We start from the raw sequence: 25,070 nt of genomic DNA on the forward strand, positions 1-25,070 counted from the left end.
TTATCTTGCCATATAAAATCCAGATTAGAAATACTCATGGATGAGTTATGATGATACAGGGATAGTATGGGATTCACGTCTCAAGAGAAATGGCTATGGTAAGAGTAAATTGGTGGCATTTTCACACATCTGCAGTATGTTTATAATAATGTATACGTTGATCACTCAAGTTGGAGATGTTGGTTGGGGTAGCTCCAGAGGTGTGCAGCTCAGGGCTGCCCCAGCATCTACAGTTTGTTGGTTCCTGTGGACCATCATGCAGGGGAAGTATATTGGTAAACCCAATGAGTGTGAGTGAGCAGGCCAGCCTGCTGGGCGTCTGTGGTGCACATGGCTGTCCGCTGAGTGCTCTCTGCTCCCTGGTCTCTCCTCATTAGCCTCACACAGCACAGCCCTTCCCTTCTCACCCCCTCTCCCTTCTCTCCCTCTCACCCCCTCTCCCTTCTCTCCCTCTCACCCCGTCTCCCACTCACCCCTCATCCCCTCTCCATTCTCACCCCCTCTCACTCACCCCCTTCTCATCCCCTCTCCCTTCTCACCCCGTCTCCCTCTCACCCCCTCACCCCCCCACCCAGTCTCCCTCTCACCCCTTCTCACCCCGTCACCCTCTCTCCCTTCTCACTACCTCTCACTCTCATCCCCTCTCCCTTCTCACCCCCTCTCCCTCTCACCCCCTCTCCCTTCTCACCCCCTCTCCCTGTCTCCCTCTCCTTCTCACCCCCTCTCCCTTCTCACCCCCTCTCCCTTCTCACCCCCTCTCCCTCTCCCTTCTCACCCCCTCTCCCTCTCACCCCCTCTCCCTCTCCCTCACCCCCTCTCCTTCTCACCCCCTCTCCCTCTCACCCCCTCTCCCTTCTTACCCCCTCTCTCCTTCTCACCCCCTCTCCTTCTCACCCCTCTCCCTCTCAACCCTCTCCCCCTCTCCTTCTCACCCACTCTCCTTCTCACCCCCTCTCCCTCTCCTTTTACCTTCCACTCACAGAGCACACATTGGGGAAGAGCAACCTTTTGTTTTCTGTATCCTACACACACAACACACCCACTCTGCTCCTCCTCCTTTTCTCTCCTTTTGACCGACTAAATCTCTTTTCCGGCTTGATACTCGCTGAAAACCATATGGTGCGTGACATCATGAAGGCAGGAAGCAGGCAGAGCGAGAGGGAAGGGGAGAGCAGAGCAGAGCAGGGGAGAGATTGGCTTGCCAGGTCTCTGCTCAGTGATGTCAGCAGACAGGCATTCTGGGAGGCCCATTGGGGGGTGAGGGTGAGCAGGTTGGAAGTGGTTTTTTTTTCTTTCACATTTCACTCCCACCTGGATAATCAGGGAAAAGAGGGTGGAGGGGCATGGACTGGATGGGGGAGTTGAGGAGGGAGGGAAGGGGGGGTCTCATGGACTTTGTATGAACTGCTTTGCTTCAGGGAACTGTCCCTGTATAATGATGTCTGTACTTTCTTACCTGTCGCACACACTTGCGTCTTGTCCCTGATTTGCACTCTCCTGCACGCACATGAACATTCTCAAAGTCTTAGCGAAAGGTATTTCAAATTTTATGTTGGTCTTGGGCAGAAGAGTCATTCTGGGGATAACAGACAGTCCCATCACTTCTCCGCCTGAAGAATTTCAGTCATGTACATAGGGAAAGGCCTGGACCATCTCTACCTCTCTCTGTGCCTAAAACGTCTCTAGATCATCTATCTCGTCCTCAGTCCCTCTCACTGGCAGTCACAATCTGTGCACCAGGCTTTTTGTCTGTCAGCCTCCCTCCCTCCCCCTTTCGCTCGCTGGGTGAACTCTTCAGCTTTGTTGGGAGGTCCTGGTCTCCATACCATCACCCCCATTCCATCCAGCTCTCTATCAGCACACACAAACATACACATAAACACACACACTCAGCCACGTGTGCACATACACACACACACACACACACACACTGAACTACCCCTCACTCCCTGATTAATGGCAGAGCTGGGGAGTGTGCCAGGCCAGTTCCTTACAAAGTGAAGGGAAAGAGGACAGGAGTGGAGAGAGAGAGAGAGGAAGGGAAGGAAAGACTGCTGTGGTTTTGGAGCCTGTCTCTGCGCCCCCTCACTGCCCCCTCTCTCCATCTCCTTGCTGGCTCCTCCAGGGACACACGCCTTGGCCAGGCCCCAGGAACCATGGAGTCAGGACCAGGCTAAGGGGGAGAGAAAAGGGGAACAAGAAAGAGAGGGAGGGATATCATAAAGGAAAGAAAAGTGTGGGGTGATAGAAAAGTTTGGGTGAGTATATTCAATCAGGGGGAAATACAGGGTTTGTGATAAGAGAGTGGTAGTGTGAGGTAAGAGGTTTGATACTATATCAGCCCCTAGTCTGGTATGTTCACAGTGTTAAAGTGTTGTGGATGGATTGATAATAATAAAAAATAGACAGTGTAAGAATGGGTCAGACCACATGTGGTTGGCCTACTTTCTAGCATAGCTGTAACAATCCTGCCATGAGTTCAATACAGAGCTATGGTGCGGCTGAACAGTCCCATACACGTGGTCTGCCATCTGCCCGGTACAGTTGAAACCGGTATTAATAGAGCACACTTCTCCAGCGTGCCAGTGGCCATCGAAGGTGAGCATTTGCCCACTGAAGTCGATTATGACGCCGAACTGCAGTCCGGACAAGACCCTGGTAAGGATGACAAGCATACAGATGAGCTTCCCTGAGACGGTTTCTGACAGTTTGTGCAGAAATAATTTGGTTGTGCAAACCCACAGTTTAATCAGCTCTCCGGGTGGCTGGTCTCAGACGATCCCGCAGGTGAAGAAGCCGGATGTGGAGGTCCTGGGCTGGGGTGGTTACACATGGTCTGCGGTTGTGAGGCCGGTTGGACTTACTGCCAAATTCTTTAAAACGATGGCTTATGGTAGAGAAATGAACATTAAATTCTCTGGCAACAGCTCTGGTGGACATTCCTGCAGACAGCATGCCAATTGCATGCTCCCTCAACTTGAGACATCTGTGGCATTGTGTTGTATGACAAAACTGCATATTTTTAGAGTGGCCTTTTATTGACCCCAGCACAGCTTATGAAACATGGGACCAACACTTTGCAATGTTGCGTTTTATATTTTTGTTCAGTGTAATTGTCTTATCATCAGGTGAAAGCAGAAGTAATCAACATTTAAAAATAGACCTCCCCAGAGTTCACTCTAACAGTCTATTAGCTAGTAAGGGAAAGGTATCTTAGCGGCATAGAGAACATTTAGCTGTTGTGAAGCTAATTTTCGCCAATTCTCCAGTTTGGCATGGAGCTGAGAGACAATTTTGCAGTTTTAAAGCTAATTTCCTGCAATTCTATGCATTTTGCCATGGCTAAGGCTGTGTTCCTATGCTCAAACATTATAACCAAATCAATGGGCATGTGCCCTGAATGCCTTTTATTTTTGTATTCTCCCTGACTGTCTAGCTTTTATTTTGATTGTTAGTTCTCTAAGATAGTATTAGTAAAAAAAAAGATATAGTTCAATATCTTTCTGTATGCTTTTTATCTGGTTTGGGTCCTTTAAGTTGACACAAACTGTTTTCAGTGTCAACTAAATTACAACTTCGACAGCCCGCCTAAGAATTGTCTATACAGAAAAACCCCTGTAATTAGCTCCAATGGCTGTAATTTCCTCCATATTAAAGGGATAGTTCGAGATTTTGGCAAGGAAGCCCTTTATATACTACCCCAGAGTTGGATGAACAGGAACAGCTAGCATGCTAACTTTTACTGTAGACTTCCAGTCATTGCGTTAACGCTAGTTAGCATTGGCTCGTGAAACTACCTGTAACTTCCTTCATACTGGACGCAGAGACCTAAAAATGGTATCCACAATGGTATGTATTCTGTTGCTGCTACCGATATTCATAAAATAATTATTTTTCACATTTAAAAAAATCCCCCCAAATATTTTTCACCAAAACAAACAATTGCGGACCCCCTGCAGTACCTCAGGCCAGTTTTAAAACCCCTGGTCTAAGAGATTGTCTTTTCTCAACCTAAGAATGCATAGTGTTTGAGTGTGATTTGCTCACCATCACAGCCTTGGAGTCCCAGGCTGGTGTGTGAGGCCCAGGCAGTCTTCCTTCCCACCCTCTCTGTGTTTTATGGGCTGTGTGCTGCGGTGCAGTGACCTCCCTCTCACCCCGGTGCCACCCAGCCCGTGCAGGATTCAGGCGCGCTCGGCCCCTGCCAAAACCCCACGGCACCACATCTGCTATCCATAAACGCCAGCCACTCTCGCTTTCCTTCTCCCTCGCCCACACCGCCTAGCTCAACCTCTCTCTTTCTTCCTCTACAGCTCTTACTCTCATTTCCCAACTCAATAGATCCCTTTTGCATTCTCTATCTCCATCACTGGTTTTATTCAGCTTGAACACCCCTAGATGGGTTATTCCCTTCTCTCTATTTGCATCCAATGGGAAATTCTCTCACCCATTATATCTTCAGTGGGAGCCAGCTTAGTGTGGTGGCAGTGAACTGGGAACCACAGGACATTGCTGCAACAAGCAGAGCAGGCCTCAGTCAGTCTGCCACCAGGCAGCAGCATTAGTTAACTCCTTCTGACAATGGCCAGTACCCAGCACTGCCAAGCACACACACCACTTATTTTTTAGTCTGGATTCCACCGTATTACCGCGTCGCCGTTGGTCCCTAAACAACTTCATTTTTATCGGTGTCAAATTGATAGTGTCAGAGGGAAATTGTGTACGCCGTCTATAGACAGTCCCATTCTTTTACATACTGTAAAAACATTATCCATGGCGCATGGGGATATTGGGTCCCCCCCCCGATCATGAACAGCAAGCTATAACAGGCACACCACACCCCTGCCTTCAGCTTTAAACAAGATGTGTTCAACACATCACTGTTCAGTGCCCTTGCCTTCATCCATACGAGTAAACAAATGAAGCAGATAAATGGAGTGTTTCAGCAAAACTATCCAGGGCTCCCGGCATGCCCCCCAAGGCAATAGAGGCATTACTCTTGTGCGATTGTTTTATCTTTATTTTTCAACTTTTTCCACACTGTAATCATATTCACGAACTTTTGATCCCCTCCAATTCTTGGATCATGTTCCACTCCTCCAACCCCAAGTCTTCACCTTCTAGTTTCCCAGACATATTGGCATGCCTCTTTGGTGCAGTCCCAACAGAGACCCCGGATGAATAATGGAGCTGCGAGCATGCAAGAGCGCAGTTTTATGATAAATATTACAATTCATAAATCACAGTTTCTCCGTGGAGCACAAAGCATGGGATGGAATGTAAAACTTTTGAGCGTTGGAGATCCAGAGAGAATACATGGGGTCTCACGTTCTCTGCTCGAGTCTGGCTGGTGGTGAAAAGGGGTCTTCAGCTCAGGGAGAGACCACCAGGGAGTGGAAAGGGGGCACTATGTAGAGGTCTGACACCGTAGCTAGTGTGGAGGATATAAGCAGTCTACCAATCAAATAAATACATTTAAGAGACAAATTGTGGATATTTTTCTTTGTAGTTTTGTCAAATGTACACTATCTGCATTTAAAAAAAAGACAATTATGGGAATAAAATGCAAAGACCTAAAGGAATGGTAGTTGAAAGAGCTGGAGAAGACTTCCCACAACAGTGAGCAATGAACCTAAATAGGAAAGGCAAGCTAGTTCATCCAAAGTTGTGATCATGGTTGTTAAGATTTTAAATTTCTGTGCAATTCATGTGCCAAACATGTTGAAGTTGAGAATGGAATCTGTACAACAGTATTATTGATCTGAACATGCTCGCTCTGATTATGCCTCAACATTATCTTCATGTTTGATCAAGTTATTTGTGTTTGAGTACAGGGACATGACAGTGCATGGCGCTTAGATAATCAGTGATTTCAGTTCCACCCAGCTATCAGTCACTGAAATAAAAAGCCAGTTTCCTCTTATATACTGTTGCCATCTAATGGCCAGTAAATGAACTAACTGGACCACAAGGATGTTTTCAAATGAAATAAAGAAACAAGTGATTTGGTCTAATTGGTTTTATTTAATACAAATTACAATCCATCGCTTGGAGTGAAAATGTAATCGCCACAGTCCATGCAAGTCAGTCTCCAACACTCATAACACACCTCTTGCAACAGACCTCCACCTACTCCATGTCAAAATCATCCGGCACCTGAGTCCCTTCTCCCTTGACCCAGGGCAGGGGCAGAGGCACATAGGGGTCATACGTCCAGCGAGGGTAGACCCTCTTATACAGGTTCATCATGACAGTATCCTGAGACCGCATCTGGCTGTCAAATACACACTTCATGTGTCCATGAGTACCTGAAAAACATACCCACATACAGGTTTAGGTAAGGTTTTCACAATTGCCCAATGAAGGCAACATTCTTTCATGTCACTGAACAGTATTGACAAGGATTAGGTTTCCTCTGTACCTAGGGCCTCCTTGATGTGTCCTCTCCGGCCCCACTTGGTTCTCAGCTCAACAGGCTTAAACCACAGGATGTCGTCTATCAGAGAGAAAAGAGTACAGAGGTCAATTAAAATGAAAATGCATCATGAAAACCACAGGTGAGTCAGAGCCATTTCCTTTCCACGTTGGTAGTACGACAGAAGTTGTGGGCCAAATGGACCTGGTCAAAAGTAGTGCACTATAAAGGGAATGGGGTACCATTTGGGACAGACTGAGAAGTTATGTGGGTATTACTGGGAAACATGTAGTGCTCAGCTCAGTGCCCCCTCACCCCTGTTGAAGAACATGTATCTGCAGACAGCGGACCGGCGGTTGATCTTGAAGGGGTGTCCACTCAACACAATCCTCTTCAGCACCACACGCTGGGGGTCACAGCTCAGCAGACTGCCTGTTCCCACCAGGTCCTGTATGCCTGGGGGAGAGAACAGGAGAGATACAGGCTTAAATACGGGAGAGATACAGGAGAGATACAGGTAGAGAACAGGAGAGATACATGCTCAAATACTGGTAGAGATCAGGAGAGATACAGGCTCAAATACAGGTAGAGAACAGGAGAGATACAGACTCAAATGCAGGTAGAGATCAGGAGAGAAACAGGCTCAAATACAGGTAGAGATCAGGAGAGATACAGGCTCAAATACAGGTAGAGATCAGGAGAGATACAGGCTCAAATACAGGTAGAGAACAGGAGAGATACAGGTAGAGAACAGGAGAGATACAGGTTCAAATACAGGAGAGATACAGGTTCAAATACAGGTAGAGAACAGGAGAGATACAGGCTCAAATACAGGTAAACGGGAGAGATACAGGAGAGATACATGTTTAAATACAAGTAGAGAACAGGAGAGATACAGGTTCAAATACAGGTAGAGAACAGGAGAGATACAGGCTCAAATACAGGTAGAGAACAGGAGAGATCCAGGTAGAGAACAGGAGAGATACAGGTAGAGAACAGGAGAGATACAGGTTCAAATACAGGTAGAGAACAGGAGAGATACAGGTTCAAATACAGGTAAACAGGAGAGATACATGTTCAAATACAAGTAGAGAACAGAAGAGATACAGGTTCAAATACAGGTAAACACACAAATTCAGCCACACAGATACACAGACATTTATATGGACACAGAAGCAAAGAATGGCTGTGTGTTCCTCTGTCCTTCCCCATCCTCAAACAGGTAGAGAAATACTAAGTCAGTCAAACATCACTATCCAGGCCCTTACCATCCTCCCTCTGTTTGAAGAGCAGTACCCCAGCGGTGGGGAATGTGATGGGGGCATACACAGAAACCACCGTTGGAGCATCGGCACGAAGGAAACGCTCCAGCTTGTGCTTGTCGGCTGGAGAGAGAGACAATCACAGGTTAGATACAACACCGAGCCTAACACTGACTGTAGACATAAACAGATAAAATGAATGGTTGTATCACTTGCTTTGTTAATGCTAAAGTGCTGAAAGCTGGCCAAAACACAATACTCCAGTCCACACAGTGTCAGCATATTTGCCATACTTTTTATTCAATTTTGTTCAAGACATAAATGGTGCTGTTTAGCCAGGTCTCCCTACCTGATGTGTGCTGGGAGAAGATGGGGCAGGCCCTGAACCTCCTGAATCCACAGTGGAACACCAGCTCCTCTTTAGATTTGATAGGGTCTGTGTTGCTGGGGTGTCTCCTCACCAGCATGTGCATCACTGACATCTGATCACACAGGATGGAAAGCAATCAAAGGGTAAGGAGCTGGAAGAATAGTTTCTAACGAACTATAGAGTTAAGACCATTAGCTAGGGTTGTTAGAATTATAATTTTTAGATATATATAAATAAACAAACATACTACATAGCCAAACGTATGTGGACACCCCTTCAAATTAGTGGATTCGGCTATTTCAGCCACACCCATTGCCGACAGGTGTATAAAATCGAGCACACAGCCATGCAATCCCCATAGACAAACACTGGCAGTAGAATGGCCCGTACTGAAGAGCTCAGTGAATTTCAACGTGGCATCGTCATAGGATGCCACCTTTCCAACAAGTCAGTGTCAAATTTCTGCCCTGCCAGAACTGCCCCAGTCAAGTGCTTGTTTTTTAAAGTGCTGTTATTGTTAAGTGGAAACGTCTAGGAGCAACGACTCAGCCGCAAAGTGGAAGGCCACACAAGCTCACAGAACAGGACCGCTGAGTGCTGTAGCGCGTAAAAATAATCTGTCCTCGGTTGCAAAAATCACTACCGAGTCCCACTCTGCCTCTGGAAGCAACGTCAGCACAAGAACTGTTCGTTTGGAGTGGTGTAAAGCTTGCCACCATTGGAATCTGGAGTGATGAATCACGCTTCACCATCTGGCAGTCCGACGGACAAATATTGGTTTGGCGGATGCCAGAAGAACGCTACCTGCCCGAATGCATAGTGCAAACTGCAAAGTTTGGTGGAGGAGGAATAATGGTCTGGGGCTGTTTTTCATGGTTCAGGCTAGGCCCCTTAGTTCCAGTGAAGGGAAATCTTAACGCTACAGCATACAATGACATTCTAGACGATTCTGTGCTTGCAACTTTGTGGAGAAGGCCCTTTCCTTTTTCAGCAAGACAATGCCCCCGTGCACAAAGCGATGTCCATACAGAAACTGTTTGTCGAGATCGGTGTGGAAGAACTTGACTGGCCAGCACAGAGCCCTGGCCTCAACTCCATCGAACACCTTTGGGATGAATTACAACGCCGACTGCAAGCCAGGCCTAATCGCCCAACATCAGTGTCCGACCTCACTAATGATCTTGGACTGAATGGAAGCAAGTCTCCGCAGCAATGTTCCAACATCTAGTGGAAAGCCTTCCCAGAAGAGTGGAGGCTGTTATAGCAGCAAAGGGGGGACCAACTCCATATTAATGCCCATGATTTTGGAATGAGATGTTCGACGAGCAAGTGTCCACATACTCCTGGTCATATGTGTGTATATACACTACCGGTCAAAAGTTTTAGAACACCTACTCATTCCAGGGTTTTTCTTTATTTTTTACTATTTTCTACATTGTAGAATAACCGAAGACATCAAAACTATGAAATAACACATATGGAATAGTGCCTTTGGAAAAGTATTCATCCCCCTTGGCGTTCTTCCCATTTTTTTGCATTACACCTGTAATATAAATGGATTTTTATTTGGATTTCATGTAATGGACATACACAAAATAGTCCAAATTGGTGAAGTGAAATGAAAAAAATTACTTGTCTCAAAATTCTACAAAATAAATAATGGAAAAGTGGTGCATGCATTAGTATTCACCTTTGCTATGAAGCCCCTAAATAAGATATGGTGCAACAAATTACCTTCAGAAGTCAAATAATTAGTTAAATAAAGTCCACCTGTGTGCAATCTAAGTGTCACATGATCTCAGTATATATATACACACACACACACACACACACACACACACACACACACACACACCTGTTCTGAAAGGCCCCAGTATCTGCAACACCACTAAGCAAGGGGCACCACCAAGCAAGCGGTACCATGAAGACCAAGGAGCTCTCCAAACAGGTCAGGGACAAAGTTGAGGAGAAGTACAGATCAGGGTTGGGTTATAAAAAAATATCTGAAACTTTGAACATCCCACGGAGCACCATTAAATCCATTATTAAAAAATGGAAAGAATATGGCTGCCCACCTAAACTCAGGGACCAGGCAAGGAGGGCATTAATCAGAGAGGCAACAAAGAGACAAAAGATAACCCTGAAGGAGCTGCAAAGCTCCACAGCGGAGATTGGAGTATCTGTCCATAGGACCACTTTAAGCCGTACACTCCACAGAGCTGGGCTTTACGGAAGAGTGGCCAGAATAAAGTGGTCAGAATTTAAGGAATGATGGATGGCGCTAAATACAGGGAAATTCTTGAGGGAAACCTGTTTCAGTCTTCCAGAGATTTGAGAGACTGGGTCAGAGGTTCACCTTCCAGCAGGACAATGACCCTAAGCATACTGCTAAAGCAACACTCGAGTGGTTTAAAGGGAAACATTTAAATGTCTTGGAATGGCCTAGTCAAAGCCCAGACCTCAATCCAACTGAGAATCTGTGGTATGACTTAAAGATTGCTGTACACCAGCAGAACCCATCCAACTTGAAGGATCTGGAGCAGTATTGCCTTGAAGAATGGGCAAAAATCCCAGTGGCTAGCTGTGCCAAGCTTATAGAGACATACCCCAAGAGACTTGCAGCTGTAATTGCTGCAAAAGGTGGCTCTACAAAGTATTGACTTACTTTGGTGGGGGTGAATAGTTATGCACACTCAAGTTGTTTTTTTTGTTTTATTTCTTGTTTGTTTCACAATAAAAAATATTCTGCATCTTCAAAGTAGTAGGTATGTTGTGTAAATCAAATGATAAAACCCCCCAAAAAATCAATTTTAATTCCAGGTTGTAAGGCAACAAAATAGGAAAAATGCCAAGGGGGGTGAACACTTTCGCAAGCCACTGTAGTAACCCAAAAAGTGTTAAACAAATGAAAATATATTTTATATTTGGTAACAGAATGACGGTTTGTGCTGTTTGTGCAGTCATTCTGTTCTTCAAGTAAATGTGTTTGGTTCAATTTTCTGTGGAAATTGTTAAAGGTAGTCATTGTGCATAGTGTTTTATTGTTTTTCTAAGCTTTACAATCATTGTTCATGTACACTACCAGTCAAAAGTCACACCTACTCATTCAAGGGTTTTTCTTATTTTTACATTGTAGATATATAGTGAAGACATCAAAACTATGAAATAACACATATGGAATCATGTAGTAACCAAAAAAGTGTTAAACAAATCAAAATATATTTTATATTTGAGATTCTTCAAATAGCCACACTTTGCCTTGATGACAGCTTTGCACACTCTTGGAATTCTCTCAACCAGCTTCATTAGGTAGTCACCTGGAATGCATTTCAATTAACAGGTGTGCCTTCTTAAAAGGTAATTTGTGGAATTTCTTTCCTTCTTAATGCGTTTGAGCTAATCAGTTGTGTTGTGACAAGGTAGGGGGAATACAGAAGATAGCCCTATTTGGTAGAAGACCAAGTCCATATTATGGCAAGAACAGCTCAAATAAGCAAAGAGAAACAACAGTCCATCATTACTTTAAGACATGAAGGTCAGTCAATACGGAACGTTTCTAAAAGTGTAGTCGCAAAAACCATCAAGCGCTATGATGAAACTGGCTCTCATGAGGACCGCCAAAGGAATGGAAGACCCAGAGTTACCTCTGCTGTAGAGAATAAATTCATTAGAGTTACCAGCCTCAGAAATTGCAGACCAAATAAATGCTTTATAGTTCAAGTAAAAGACATCTCAACATCAACTCTTCAGAGGAGACTGCGTGAATCAGGCCTTCATCGTCAAATTGCTGCAAAGAAACCACTACTAAAGGACACCAATAAGAAGAAGAGACGTGCTGGGGCCAAGAAACACGAGCAATGGACATTAGACCGGTGGAAATGTGTCCTTTGGTCTGGAGTCCAAATTGGAGATCTTTGGTTCCAGCCGCCATTTCTTTGTGAGACGCGGTGTGGGTGAACGGATGATCTCCGCATGTGTATTTCACACCGTAAAGCATGGAGGAGGAGGTGTTATGTTGTGGGGGTGCTTTGCTGGTGACACTGTCTGTGATTTATTTAGAATTCAAGGCACACTTAACCAGCATGGCTACCACAGCATTCTGCAGCGATACACCATCCCATCTGATTTGGGCTTAGTGGGACTATCATTTGTTTTTCAACAGGACAATGACCCAACACACCTTCAGGCTGTGTAAGTGCTATTTTACCAAGAAGGAGAGTGATGCAGTGCTGCATCAGATGACCTGGCCTCCAAAATCCCCCGACCTCAAATAAATTGAGATGGTTTGGGATGAGTCGGACCGCAGAGTGAAGGAAAAGCAGCCAACAAGTGCTCAGCATATGTACAGTGAGGGGGAAAAGTATTTGATCCCCTGCTGATTTTGTACGTTTGCCCACTGACAAAGAAATTATCTGTCTATAATTATAATGGTAGGTTTATTTGAACAGTGAGAGATAGAATGACAACAAAAAAATCCAGAAAAACACATGTCAAAAATGTTATAAATTGATTTGCATTTTAATTAGGGAAATAAGTATTTGACCCCCTCTCAATCAGAAAGATTTCTGGCTCCCAGGTGTCTTTTATACAGGTAACGAGCTGAGATTAGGAGCACACTCTTAAAGGGAGTACTCATAATCTTAGCTTGTTACCTGTATAAAAGACACCTGTCCACAGAAGCAATCAATCAGATTCCAAACTCTCCACCATGACCAAGACCAAAGAGCTCTCCAAGTATGTCAGGGACAAGATTGTAGACCTACACAAGGCTGGAATGGGCTACAAAACCATCGCCAAGCAGCTTGGTGAGAAGGTGACAACAGTTGGTGCGATTATTCGCAAATGGAAGAAACACAAAATAACTGTCAATCTCCCTCGGCCTGGGGCTCCATGCAGGATCTCACCTCGTGGAGTTGCAATGATCATGAGAACGGTGAGGAATCAGCCCAGAACTACACGGGAGAATCTTGTCAATGATTTCAAGGCAACTGGGATCATAGTCCCCAAGAAAACAATTGGTAACACACTATGCCGTGAAGGACTGAAATCCTGCAGCGCCCGCAAGGTCCCCCTGCTCAAGAAAGCACATATACAGACCCGTCTGAAGTTTGCCAATGAACATCTGAATGATTCAGCTGAGAACTGGGTGAAAGTGTTGTGGTCAGATGAGACCAAAATCGATCTCTTTGGCATCAACTCAACTCGCTGTGTTTGGAGGAGGAGGAATGCTGCCTATGACCCCAAGAACACCATCCCCACCGTCAAACATGGAGGTGGAAACATTATGCTTTGGGGGTGTTTTTCTGCTAAGGGGCCAGGACAACTTTACCACATCAAAGGAACGATGGACAGGGCTATGTACCGTCAAATCTTGGGTGAGAACCTCCTTCCCTCAGCCAGGGCATTGAAAATGGGTCGTGGATGGGTATTCCAGCATGACAATGACCCAAAACACATGGCCAAGGCAACAAAAGAGTGGCTCAAGAAGAAGCACATTAAGGTCCTGGAATGGCCTAGCCAGTCTCCAGACCTTAATCCCATAGAAAATCTGTGGAGGGAGCTGAAGGTTCGAGTTGCCAAACGTCAGCCTCGAAACCTTAATGACTTGGGAGAAGATCTGCAAAGAGGAGTGGGACAAAATCCCTCCTGAGATGTGTGCAAACCTGGTGGCCAACTACAAGAAACGTCTGACCTCTGTGATTGCCAACAAGGGTTTTGCCACCAAGTACTAAGTCATGTTTTGCAGAGGGGTCAAATACTTATTTCCCTCATTAAAATTCAAATAAATGTAAAACATTTTGACATGCGTTTTTCTGGATTTTTTTGTTGTTATTCTGTCTCTCACTCTTCAAATAAACCTACCATTAAAATTATAGACTGATCATGTCTTTGTCAGTGGGCAAACGTACAAAATCAGCAGGGGATCAAATACTTTTTTCCCTCACTATAGGAACTCCTTCAAGACTGTTGGAAAAGCATTCCAGGTGAAGCTGGTTGAGAGAATGCCAAGAGTGTGCAAAGCTGTTAGAGTGTCTAGTTTGAGAAACAGACCCCTCATAGGTCCTCAACTGGCAGCTTCATTAAATAGTACCCGCAAAACACCAGTCTCAATGTCAACAGTGAAGAGGCGACTCCGGGATGCTGACCTTCTAGGCAGGGTGGCAAAGAAAAATCCATATCTCAGACTGGCCAATAAAAAGAAAAGATTAAGATGGGCAGTCTGAGATATGGCTTTTTCTTTGCAACTCTGCCTAGAAGGTCAGCATCCCGGAGTCGCCTCTTCACTGTTGACGTTGAGACTGGTGTTTTGCGGGTACTATTTAATGAAGCTGCCAGTTGAGGACCTGTGAGGCGTCTGTTTCTCAAACTAGACACTAATGTATTAGTCCTCTTGCTCAGTTGTGCACCGGGGCCTCCCACTCCTCTTTCTATTCTGGTTAGAGCCTGTTTGCGCTGTTCTGTGGAGGGAGTAGTACACAGCATTGTACGAGATCTTCAGTTTCTTGGCAATTTCTCGCATCGAATAGCCTTCATTTCTCAGAACAAGAATAGACTGACGAGTTTCAGAAGAAAGTGATTTGTTTCTGGCCATTTTGAGCCTGTAATCGAACCCACAATGGCTGATGCTCCAGATACTCAACTAGTCGCAATGAGAACTTGTTCTCAACTGTCTTACCTGGTTAAGTAAAGGTGAAATAAAATTGTTTCTTTCGAAAACAAGGAAATCTCTAAGTGACCCCAAACTTTTGAACGGTAGTGTGTATATATATTCATAATTTATATTTTTCTGTAGTTTGTCTACACCTTTACCAACATATTTTACAGCAGAAATGGGTTACAATTATTAACTTTTAGACTTAGGACACAATAATTCAGGAGTATCCCAATACAGTATACCTTCTGTTCATGTGGCAGTAAGGAGATCAGCACCAGAGGCCTGCCTGCCTGGACACTCTCCATCACCGTGGGGGGTACATCCACTACATGGAGGGTCACATACCAGCCCACCTAGAGAGCAGAGCAGACTTAATAGATTGGGGGCACAGAGAGGGAACAGGGTTGAAACATGTCACACACACGGCAGCCTCTTACCATGGCCCCCTCTTCCTCCTGCGCAGCCTCCGCTAGTACGCGGCGGCGTGTGCGCTCAAAGCTCTGGAACTGGAAGATGCGGGAGTAGTCTGCAGGCAGGTTCTCCATGGGGTCCCAGGGGGAGGAGCGGAAACTCTTCAGGCCCCTATAACGCTGGAACCTGAGCACACAGGAAATTAGCAACGTCAACATATAGCTTAGTAATTACGCTGGGCCAGTCTTCCTGGAAAGTAAAGTTTGGGCGTTAACGGCTCGAAGGCATTGTCTATTACATATGACCATCTGTTCGACTTGTTTGGTGCATTCCTCCCCCCTCAGACTTTCCCCTGAGTGTTGCTCAAATAAATGTTAAATCTTGGAGTGCACTGGCCCTTTGATTAGAGGTCAGGATCAAGTCACTGGCTGGAAATGATCTGTTCTTCAAGGTTATCACATTCTGCGTGACCATTTTCCCAAATGTAAATATCAACTCAAATGTACAGGTAACTGCCTAAATAAAGGTAACATGCTTAGGGTCATGTATAAATAGGTCCAGTTGCCCATTATTTTGGCTACCATGGCTGGAAGAAGAGATCTCAGTGACCTTGAAAGAGGGGTCTCAAAGGAGCATAGGGGGTTTAAAGGGTATGTGTGTCTTAGTCACCAGTCACCCAATTTAACACTTATCGGAGATTCTGGAGCGGCACCCGAGACAGCGTTTTCCACCACGATCAACAAAACACCAAAAGACTGAATTTATCGTGTAAGAATGGTGTCGCATCACTCCAATAGAGTTCCAGACACTTGTAGAATCTATGCCAAGGTGCACTGAAGCTGTTTTGGCGACCCAATGCCCTATTAAGACACTTTATGTTGCCATTTCCTTTATTTTGGCAGTTACCTGTGTGTGAGCCATGGGTCAACTGCCGATGTTGCATGTCGTTTTCATGGATCGGTTGAATGGTTTTGCTTAGACAGCCCCCTCTGTGTTGTAGCCTACACTGAGAGCAGAGGGTCCTATACTGCACTGAAGGAAAAGTAAGGGGCCACTGTGTTTGGTAGTAGACAATATGATAGTCATGCCCTTACCTGTTCTTAGCCGATTGGTCTAGAGGTGTGTCCACTTCATCTGGGAACATCTCATTGGCCCGAGCCTCCCTGTAGCGTTTTAAGCCCTCCCCTTCCTCCGCCTCATCCATGTGCTCATCATAACGCTGGTCTGCTCCACCCTTGTCTGATGTGGAATTCAGCTCTTCCTCCTCATCCTCCTCATCAGAGCCACCACCTGAAGCAGCATCCTAAACCAAACAGGAAAAGACAGGAAGTTTCTACTAGGGCTGGGAATTGCCAGGCACCTCACAATACGATATTATCACGATACTTCGGTGCCGATTCGATATGTATCGTGATTCTCACGATTCTATACGTCTTGCGGATCAATACTGTGATTTTATTGCAATTCGATGTTCCAAACATATTTCTCACCATATGTCTACTGCAGAGGGACAAGAGAGAGCCATGAGAAAATGAGTTGAACAGTCATAGAAATAAAAGTGGTGAAAAACTGGTCTCCTTTAAAAAGAAGATGGAGAACAAGCTATGAAGGGGAAAATACTTGAGTTTTGGTGCAGGTACAGCCAACTAGCGCAAAAATAATATTGTGATATTGTCAAAACAATACGATATATCGTCAAATTATATCCCGACATGTAACTATCGATTTTTCCCCCCATCACAAGTTTCTACTGCAGAGCTGTATACTACTACATCATATATGTAATGTGAACAACTGGTCTTAAATTAGGTTAAAGACAAGGCCTTTATACTAGTTATAAACCTAATTTCCAGTAATGAAGTTAGAAGAAGTGTACAAGTGGTTCTCACGGAAGTGGCACTACAGTAAGCGAGAGATACATGAGGGGGGAATCCACACTGCATGGGGTAGATTCACAACCTTTAGAACAATCCCAGCTGCAATAATAATAATGATCAGCACCATTTCATCCATTGTTAACATCTCCTAGATGTTAAATCCTGTCTAACCCCGACATCAAACACATGCTAATAACTGGAGCTGAACCTTTTCGACCATTGAAGATTTTCCCCCCTTCTTTCAAGCAGGGCTGTTATAAATAAATGGCCGGCCCCTCCCCTGGTCCAGACAGGAAGTTGTGTCCACGGAGCAGGAAGTCAGGAGGCTTCTCTCGGGACCCCTGCTCCAAACACTATTGTTGCCAAGGTGAGCAGCCTGGCACTACAGCCCAGAGGCAGACACTGAGAAAACAAACAGTGGTGCTGTGCCGCACTGCGCACTAACCACGGGTCACGTATACACTCTTCCACCCCCAACCACACACTGAACTGTTCGGCGTCCGCCACTTTTTTTCTCCACCAATCATTGTCCTGTCCGAGCTGCTTCCCCCTGACGTCTTCCGCATCACCCCACATCAGTTCAGACATCTCAACAATCAACTCAGACTACCAACGGATCACCCTCTTCTCCTTGCACTACCTCTTCTGCTTATCTTTAGTGGTTTCACTATTGCCATGGCAACAGGCAGAGGGTAAACAAACACCTTAGCAGTGCACCCAATGCCCTGGGACAGGATGTGGTCAGCACAACGGTTGTCGCTCTTTCTTCTGTATTAAATGGCTACGCGGACTGAGTTAACCCTTGTATTTCTTTTTCCACCGTCTCTATGAACACTCATAGGACTCTACACATTCACGCACACTGACACCACAACAAACTAACAGATAACATGCACACATTCATACTGACTCGACACACACTCACATACAATCTTCATTTACGCTGCTGCTACTCTGTCTTACATCCTGATGCCTAGTCATCTTACCCCTATACATATCATCCTCTATCACCCCAGTATTCCTGCACATTGTAAATATGGTATTGAAACTGACCCTGTATATAGCTTCTTACTTTCTCGTGTTCTAATTTCTATTTCTCACGTGTTTTTGTTCTACCTTGTTATTTTTTAGTATTTCATTGATATGGATTACTGCATTGTTGGGTTTAGTGCTTGCAAGAAAGGCATTTCACTGTACTTGTGCACGTGACATTAAAACTTGAAACTAATGCTATACGTGCCGGAAATACATACATAAGCATTCTTCTGTGCAGCCTTTTCAGTTTCCCAGGCTGTGGAGTGTACTCACCACCTGAGAGTCAAGGTCCTCTCCATCTATGGACTCGTCCATCATCAAATCCTCATCATCCTCATCGTCAGTGCTCTCTTCATCCTCCTCGCAATTCTCATCCTCCTCATCCACAATCCACGTGGCCTGGTAGTCTGATGTCCCCTTAGGCACCTTCATAACACGCTTGCTCTTTCTGGCCTCTGAGGGAAGGACGAGGAGAAACATTTATTAGAGATACGTTCATTACATTGTCAACCCAGAGAGAATAGTAAACTCAATGTGTTGACATGAACCGGTTCAAAGTACCCATGCCAACAAGAGCACTGCGACCATAGATCTATCATGTAATTCAATGTAGCGACCCTCTACAACTCTGCCCACTCTCTCCCTTTACCTTCAGCCTCCAGCAGTTCAGTATCAGTGGGCCAGGTCTGCTCTCCATCCATGGGGTCTACCTCTGCCTCGGCCTGCAGACTCTCCCTGCGAGCTGGGTCTGCCTTCATCAGCACCCGCACTGATGCCACCTCATCAACACCACCATCCTGAAACGCATAGAGAGCAGTTAGCACCTACTGTCAACGAGCAGAAGCAGCGCTGATAAATGTCTTTACTAGTGTTTGTAAATGATTAATTAAATCACTGTCAATTTTCAATGTAATGATATCAGCCCGTGATAAGCTGTGACCATCTTCGTAACATTGCAAAAATCAGTAACCTTTTGTCCAGAAATGATGCAGAAAAGCTAATCCATGCCATTCTAGATTAGAGTACTGCAATGCTCTACTCTCCGGCTACCCGGATAAAGCACTAAATAAACTTCAGTTAGTGCTAAACACGGCTGCTAGAATCTTGACTAGAACCTAAATAAATTGATCATATTACTCCTGTTCTAGCCTCTCTACACTGGCTTCCTGTTAAGGCTAGGGCTGATTTCAAGGTTTTACTACTAACCTACAAAGCATTACCTGGACTTACTCCTACCCATCTCTCCGACTTGGTCCTGCCGTACATACCTACACGTACGCTACGGTCACAAGACGCAGTCCTCATTGTCCCTCGAATTTCTAAGCAAACAGCTGGAGGCAGGGCTTTCTCCTATAGAGCAACATTTTTACGGAATGGTCTGCTGATCCTTGAGAGAGACTCCGACTCCGTCTCGACCCTTAAGTCTTACTGAAGACATCTCTTCAGTAGGTCCTATGATTGAGTGTAGTCTGACCCAGGGGTACTAAGGTGAAGGGCAAGGCAATGGAGTGACAAACCACCCTTGCCGTCTCTACCTGGCCGGCTCCCCTCTCTCCACTAGGATTCTCTGCCTCTGACCGGGGGTTGAGTCACTGACGTGATCTTCCTGTCCGGTTTTGCGCCCCCTCGGGCACGTGCAGTGGAGGAGATCTTCGTGGGCTATACTCAGTAAATTGGTGGTCTGTTGATATCCCTCCAGTGGTGTGGGGGCTGTGCTTTGGCAAAGTGGGTGGGGTTATATCCTGCCTGGTTGGCCCTGTCCGGGGGTATCGGCAGACAGGCCCACAGTGTCCCTCGAATCACCGTCTCAGCCTCCATTATCTATGCTACAGTAGTCTATGTGCCGGGGGGGCTAGGGTCAGTCTGTCCTATCTGGTGAAATTCTCCTGTCTTATCTGGTGTCCCGTGTGAATTTAAGTATGCACCCTCTAATTCTCTCTCCCTCCCCTCCCGGACAACCTGAGCCCTAGGACAATGCCTCAGGCCTACCTGGCCTGATGACTCCTGGCTGTCCCTGTAACCCAGGTGGTGCTGCTGCTCCAGTTAACTGTTCTGCCTATGGAACCCTGACCTGTTCACCGGACGTGCTACCTTGTCCCGGACCTGCTGTTTTCCTCTCTCTACCGCACCTGCAGCCTCAACCTCTGAATGCTCGGCTATGAAAAGCCAACTGACATTTACTCCTAATGTACTGACCTGTTGCAACCTCTACAACCATTGTGATTATTATTTGACTCTGCTGGTCATCTATGAACATTTGAACATCTTGAAGAACGATCTGGCCTTAATGGCCATGTACTCTTCTAAATCTCAGCCAGAAGAGGACTGGCCACCCCTCAGAGACTGGCTCCTCTCTAGGTTTCTTCCTAGGGAGTTTTTCCTAACCACTGTGCTTCTCCATCTGCATCGCTTGCTCTTTGGGGTTTTAGGCTGGGTTTCTGTATAAGCACTTTGCGATATCTGCTGATGTAAAAGGGCTTTATAAATACATTTGGTTTGATTTTGAGAGACCCACCTGCATGTCTACGTCTCCTTCCTTCCCTGGCTTGGCAGGGCGAGGGGTCATAGAGTTGAGGGGAAGAGGGTCTATGGGCGCATCGATCTGACTGAGCTGGAAGTCTCCAAATCCAGAGATGTGCACCAGCCTGTCCACCTGCAGAGGGCAGCCTCGGACATACCCAGACACACGCAGGGTCCCCAGGCCCATGGGGGCTCCCCCGCTCCCCTCCTCAGAGCTGTTGGGGGTGTAGGAGACCTGCTGGGCCAGGAGGTGAGGTCGACGGGAGCGGAAGCCCAGCCTCCTCTGCCTCTGTGCTCCCAGGTGTCTGAGCATCAGTATGGCGTCCTGGTCTGAGTCCAGGGGGAAGAGGCGCGCCCCAGGGAAGCGGATTTCGGATATCTTGGCCAGCGCCCGCCGTGAGTCCACACGCTTCTTCACTGCCAGGTCTGAAACACCCTGACACACCAGAGCTGGGGGAGAGAGAAGTGGAGGTTATATAGGATAGAGATGACAGGAGAGAGAAGTGGAGGTTATATAGGATAGAGATGACAGGAGAGAGAAGTGGAGGTTATATAGGATAGAGCTGACAGGAGAGAGAAGTGGAGGTTATATAGGATAGAGATGACAGGAGAGAGAAGTGGAGGTTATATAGGATAGAGATGACAGGAGAGAGAAGTGGAGGTTATATAGGATAGAGATGACAGGAGAGAGAAGTGGAGGTTATATAGAATAGAGATGACAGTGTATGCAGAGAAAAGGGGTTGGGTAGTTGATTTTGAGTAAAATAATCAGTATAATATCTACAGTATGTAATCTGCTAAACATTTAGCTAATCAGCAAGGGGAGAGGAAAAGTTGAACAAAATCCAGTGTACTGTGAGCATCTATTTGGGATAGCTTGTATGGAAGCTCACCATGGGCGGGCAGCCCCTGTGAAAAGAGACAGGAGAGGCAGTGGTCTCCATAGCTGTCCCAGCCTTCTGTAGAGTCCAGCACAAACACCAGACTGTCTGCTACCTTCACCACGTCCAGTAGAGAGTGCATGTCAGCTAGAGAGAGAAGGGAGAGGGAGGACATAGAGTCAGAGGTAATGTTACCGGATCAGAACTAGTGTTAGCATCGAATGATGGCAGGTAGCCTAGCGGTTAAGAGCATTAGGCCAGTAACCGAAAGGTCACTGGTTCGAATCCCCGAGCCGACTAGGTGGAAAATATGTCGATGTGCCCTTGAGCAAGGCACTTAACCCTAATTGCTCCTGTAAGTCGCACTGGATAAGAGCGTCTGCTAAATTATTAAAATGTAAATGAATTACTCAGAATGCCCCTTATAAATGTTCGGTACAGCCAGACATGGATTATACTTACATAAACTATAAATCAGTATCAGGTCATTATCTATATAACTTTAGTGTTGACAACACAATCACATTGTAGTAGCCAAGTCGGTGAGTTACCTGTGTCTGGGCGGAGGAAGGTGAACCTCTGTTTGAAGCGGGGCATGACCAGGCCAAAGCTGTCACTGACCCCGCACACACTGTTCTCCTCACGCACCAGCCCGCCAGCCTCCTCACACCGCAGCAGCCTGGTCACAGCCTCAGCATCCACACCTGCATGGAGGGCAACCACAGCCACCAGGTGGGGTGGGCCATCCCTGCTGCCCAGACGACGTTTCTCTGCCAGGACCTGGACAGGACAAACACGTAGCATTAAAAGGTAGACTCAGCAATGCATGAAGTAATAGCAATATCGGGACGATTTCCACAACAATTAAGAACGCATCGATGTTAAACTTCTCCTCTGTTTTGGTCCTGTAGCTACCACGTTGTAGCAGATACTCTGTGTGAATGCAAAGTCTTGCATCACGTTCATCTCAATATCTGCGGTGCTCCTTGTTGGAATTTCATAACGCTGAGTCTACCTTTAACTTGTCCGATTCATACCACTGTGGTTCCAAAGTGACATTGTGTCAAATGCAAGAGCATCTTACCAGGTCCTTCTTATTTTGCCGCAGCTGGTTGGCTTTGTGTCTTTTGTCCATCTTTCTCGCCTCTTTCCTCTGTTTCTTGGTAAGAGCAGTCACCGACACTCTACCTGTTGGGGATGACATCATTCAAAAGGTACATGACAGAGATCGGCTACCAACATGTGCACTAACAGACAATTACAGTTGATGTAAGGGTAGCGGACTAAACTCCACTCCATGGTTAAGGAAGTTTCTGATGACTCCACCAACAGAGTGGAGCAGAGACCAGGCTTTGTGGAATCTAGCTCTGACTACATCGATTCGCCCAACCTCAATACTTCAAAAAACGTTAATTATGAAATCTATACATTTTCAATAAACGTTAATCAAATACAACCACTGTTTGCTCATTGCTGTTGCTCTAAGATGGCAACACAGCGCAAATGCCAATTGAATCTCAACAAGGAAACTGTCAGTGGTTGTATTTGATTAATGTTTATTGAAAATATATGGATTTCTGCAAATAAAGAAAGGCACGTATCTACAGAAGACAAACATGGGTACAAGCTAGGCGTTTCGTAATGTTCATTTTTTTAAGTATTGACCTTGGACGAATCGATTTAGTCGGAGCTAGATTCCATAAAGCCTGGTTTCTGTTCCACTCCATTGGTGGAGTTATCAGAAATGTCCTTCACCATGGAGTGGAGTTTAGTCCGCTAATGTAACGGGAGCGTTTTGAGAATGGTCCTGTTGATGTGATTACTGACAGACACTACCACGAACTGTTAAGTTACTAGCCTTGACACATCCATGTGTCTAGCTACAGAATTGTGATGTGTAATGCTTTCTTATCGCAAGCTAATGACGATCGTCGTTTGATTTCATCAGCTACCATGTGTCAAGGCTTGAACGCTAAACTGTTACATGACAGTGAGATTAAACGCTCATTTCACGATATGACATCGAAAGTATGGAGTTCCCACATACACAGCTAAAGCTACTTCCGAAACATAACTTGAAGCACGTGTTCGACAGCAGCAGCATGTCCATTGCTACAACCAGCGACAGAAAGGGCCACATTCCTCATTCAAAAACGTACCCTTGTTCTCCCGTTCGATTTCTCCTTTCGTCCGATGTTTGCCATGTTTATGTCCTTTATTTTTCTGTTTATAAACCCCTGCTCTGTGGCCCTGTTGTTGTTCAGCACCAGACACCATTTTCGCCACGCGCGTACGACGGCATGCCAACTTTGATGACGTAGTCTACTTCCGCATTTGGACTTCTTCTTGCGCAATGTCAATGTGCTTTGGTCAAATAGGGGTGCTTGTGCCATCTACTGTTTTTCGCAAAAATCACTGCTGTCATTACTGAAGTAAATGTGGATTCAGGTCCTGCGCTATCTATCTCTTTATAAATAGTCTGGTCATTTTACCAATAACCTCCAAGGGACAATACCATTGTTCTAACACTGTAGGATTGTTTTATCAATAGTGCTAAGATGTACATTTTGGATAGATATCAGTGTGGATGTTACAATGATGAAACATTTCACATTCTCTAGCTATGTCACAACATCATTATCAGGTTACCTATGGAATTCTGTGCAAAATATTAATGTCTAATATTAAAGAAGTCTCGAGGTATTGCTCGCCTGAGGTAGAGTACCTTATGATAAGCTGTAGACCACACTATCTACCAAGAGAGTTCTCATCTATATTATTCGTAGCCGTCTATTTACCACCACAAACCGATGCTGGCACTAAGACCGCACTCAATCAGCTGTATGAGGCCATGAGAAAACAAGAAAATGCTCATCCAGAAGCGGCGCTCCTAGTGGCCAGGGACTTTAATGCAGGCAAACTTAAATCCGTTTTACCTAATTTCTACCAGCATGTCACATGTGCAACCAGAGGGAAAAAAACTCTAGACCACCTTTACTCCACACACAGAGACGCATACAAAGCTCTCCCTCAACCTCCATTTGGCAAATCTGACCATAATGATATCCTCCTGATTCCTGCTTACAAGCAAAAACTAAAGCAGGAACTACCAGTGACTCGCTCAATACGGAAGTGGTCAGATGACGCGGATGCTACAGGACTGTTTTGCTAGCACAGACTGGAATATGTTCCGGGATTCATCCAATGGCATTGAGGAGTATACCACCTCAGTCATCGGCTTCATCAACTAGTGCATCGATTGACGACGTCCCCACAGTGACCGTACGTACATATCCCAACCAGAAGCCATAGATTACAGGCAACATCCGCATCGAGCTAAAGGCTAGAGCTGCCGCTTTCAAGGAGCGGGACACTAATTTGGACGCTTATAAGAAATCCCGCTACGCCCTCAGACGAACCATCAAACAGGCTAAGCGTAGAGCACGGCGCTTGTAACGGCAGGGTAGTGGGTTCGATCCCCGGGACCACCCACACACAAAAAAAAATATGCACGCATGACTGTAAGTCGCTTTGGATAAAAGCGTCTGCTAAATGGCATATTATTATTAAGATTGAATCCTACTACACCGGCTCTGACGCTCGTCGGATGTGGCAGGGCTTGAAAACTATTATGGACTACAAAG

At 45.7% G+C, this 25,070-nt stretch overlaps 1 protein-coding gene across 1 annotated transcript; it reads right to left on the reverse strand.

The window, feature by feature from the left end:
• Positions 1-5,026: 5,026 nt before the first annotated feature.
• LOC311105585 (pre-rRNA-processing protein TSR1 homolog) lies at positions 5,027-23,742 on the reverse strand. The gene is made up of 15 exons (XM_084147776.1): positions 23,586-23,742; positions 22,511-22,614; positions 21,978-22,206; positions 21,439-21,573; positions 20,541-20,995; positions 18,675-18,822; positions 18,299-18,480; positions 16,208-16,416; positions 15,140-15,299; positions 14,945-15,055; positions 8,027-8,159; positions 7,684-7,800; positions 6,731-6,871; positions 6,422-6,496; positions 5,027-6,308 (listed from the first exon to the last, which is right to left on the reverse strand). The coding sequence occupies exons 1-15, from the start codon at positions 23,701-23,703 to the stop codon at positions 6,130-6,132; spliced, it is 2,496 nt and encodes an 831-aa protein (XP_084003902.1). The 5' UTR covers positions 23,704-23,742; the 3' UTR covers positions 5,027-6,129.
• Positions 23,743-25,070: the final 1,328 nt, after the last annotated feature.

Source organism: Coregonus lavaretus (assembly GCF_964263955.1).
Source record: "Coregonus lavaretus genome assembly, chromosome: 30".
Taxonomy (NCBI): Eukaryota; Metazoa; Chordata; class Actinopteri; order Salmoniformes; family Salmonidae; genus Coregonus; species Coregonus lavaretus.

Coding starts and splice junctions, on each gene's coding strand:
- LOC311105585 (XM_084147776.1), bottom strand. CDS start 23,703: ATGGTGTCTGGTGCTGAACAACAACAGGGCCACAGAGCAGGGGTTTAT. Junction 16,417..18,298: donor AGGACCTTGACTCTCAGGTG/GTGAGTACACTC, acceptor TGTTTGGTTTAG/GATGCTGCTTCAGGTGGTGG. Junction 7,801..8,026: donor CTTCTCCCAGCACACATCAG/GTAGGGAGACCT, acceptor CTCTCTCTCCAG/CCGACAAGCACAAGCTGGAG.